Here is a 1531-nt window from a genome sequence, read left to right on the forward strand (position 1 = left end):
GCAAAGGCTGAAAGAAACCACAGCCGAAATGGACGCGCTGATGGAGCGTAAGTCAAATTCAAAAAATAAAATAAATAAATAAATAATAAATAAATAAACTATTTATTATATTTTTGTTTATTTATTTATTTATTTATTTATTTATTTATTTATTTAATTTATTTATTTATTTATTTATTTAATTTATTTATTTATTTTTATTTTCAGGTCTCCAAACAAATGCCCAAAATGTGAATCGGCTGGTGCCGCAGCGGACGGAGCTTCAGGCGGTGGCGAATGTAAAATTTATTTTCATTTTAAACAAAAATTAAAATTAAAATTAAAATTAAAATTAAAATTAAAATTAAAATTCATTTAAATAAATAATTCATTTGCCTGCTGCTGCTGCTGCTGCTGCTGCTGCTGCTGCTGCTCAGTGTTTGCGACTGGCTGTTGCTGCTGCTGCTGCTGCGGCGTGACTCGTTTTGCTGCTGTTGCTGCCACCTGTTTGTCTCGCAACCACAATCTGCTGCTGCTGCTGCTGCTGCTGCTGCTGCTGCTGCTGCTGCTTCTGCTGCTGCCGCTATTAACCTGCATCAACATCTGCTGCTGCTGCTGCTGCCGCCATTAACCCGCATCTGCTGCTGCCGCGTCTTCGCCCCATTCCCATCCGCTGCTGCTGCTGCTGCTGCTGCTGCTGCTGCTGCTGCTGCTGCTGCAGGAGCTAACAGCAGCAGCAGAAGACGCAGTAGTGTACAAAATGATTGGCCCTGTGTTGGTGCGGCAGTCGAAGTCGGAGGCTCTTCAAACAGTAAACAAAAGACTGGAATATGTGCAGCGAGAACTGTAAGTTTTATTTTATTTATTTTATTTATTTATTTTATTTTATTTGTTTTATTTTATGTTATTTGTTTTATTTTATATTTTATTCTTTATTTGCTGCTTCTGCCCTTTATTTTGGTCTATTTTGAGTCTCTTTTTCTTTATTTTTATTTATTTTTTTATTTTTCTGTTTTTAATTTCTTTGAGTTTTTTTGCTGCTTTAAATTCCGCCACTGAGTCGCCTTTGCATGCAGCGACCTTTCAGCAGCTTTGCTGCTGCTCATTCAATCAGTGCTACTTAAGCTACTCAGCAGCAGCAGCAGCAGCAGCAGCAGCAGCAGCAGCAGCAGCAGCAGCAGCAGCAGAGCACGCCACAGAGCAGCAGCAGCAGCAGAAACAGAAACAGGAGCAGCAGAACACGTCACAGCAGCAGCAGCAGCAGCACCAGGACAACCCCCGCAGCTGCAGCAGCAGCAGTAGCAGCAGCAGCAGCAGCAGCAGCAGCAGCAGCAGCACTGAATAAGCAGAAGTCCTCTAAGGGCTTGAGGAGAGTTTTTGCTGCATTTGGAGAATTAAATAAATGCCGGAATATAAATAAAAGTTAATTTTTGATTTTTGTTTTTTAAATTCTTTTTTTGAATTAATTTCTTAATTTTCTTTTTTGCTTCCTTTTTATGTTTGGCCTTGTGGGTTTTATTCCTTCTCTCCATTTTAATTAATTCTTTTTCAA

At 39.6% G+C, this 1531-nt stretch overlaps 1 protein-coding gene across 1 annotated transcript; it reads left to right on the forward strand.

The window, feature by feature from the left end:
• Nucleotides 1–28: 28 nt before the first annotated feature.
• ENH_00025910 (prefoldin subunit, putative) lies at nucleotides 29–1324 on the forward strand (the record flags this gene model as incomplete). Its single annotated transcript, XM_013579849.1, has 4 exons — nucleotides 29–47; nucleotides 208–278; nucleotides 701–790; nucleotides 1094–1324. 4 exons carry the CDS (start codon nucleotides 29–31, stop codon nucleotides 1322–1324), a joined length of 411 nt encoding a protein of 136 aa, XP_013435303.1.
• Between the last annotated feature and the right edge of the window lie 207 nt (nucleotides 1325–1531).

This window comes from Eimeria necatrix, genomic scaffold (genome assembly GCF_000499385.1).
Source record: "Eimeria necatrix Houghton genomic scaffold, Enh_scaff1998, whole genome shotgun sequence".
In the NCBI taxonomy this organism is placed as follows: domain Eukaryota; phylum Apicomplexa; class Conoidasida; order Eucoccidiorida; family Eimeriidae; genus Eimeria; species Eimeria necatrix.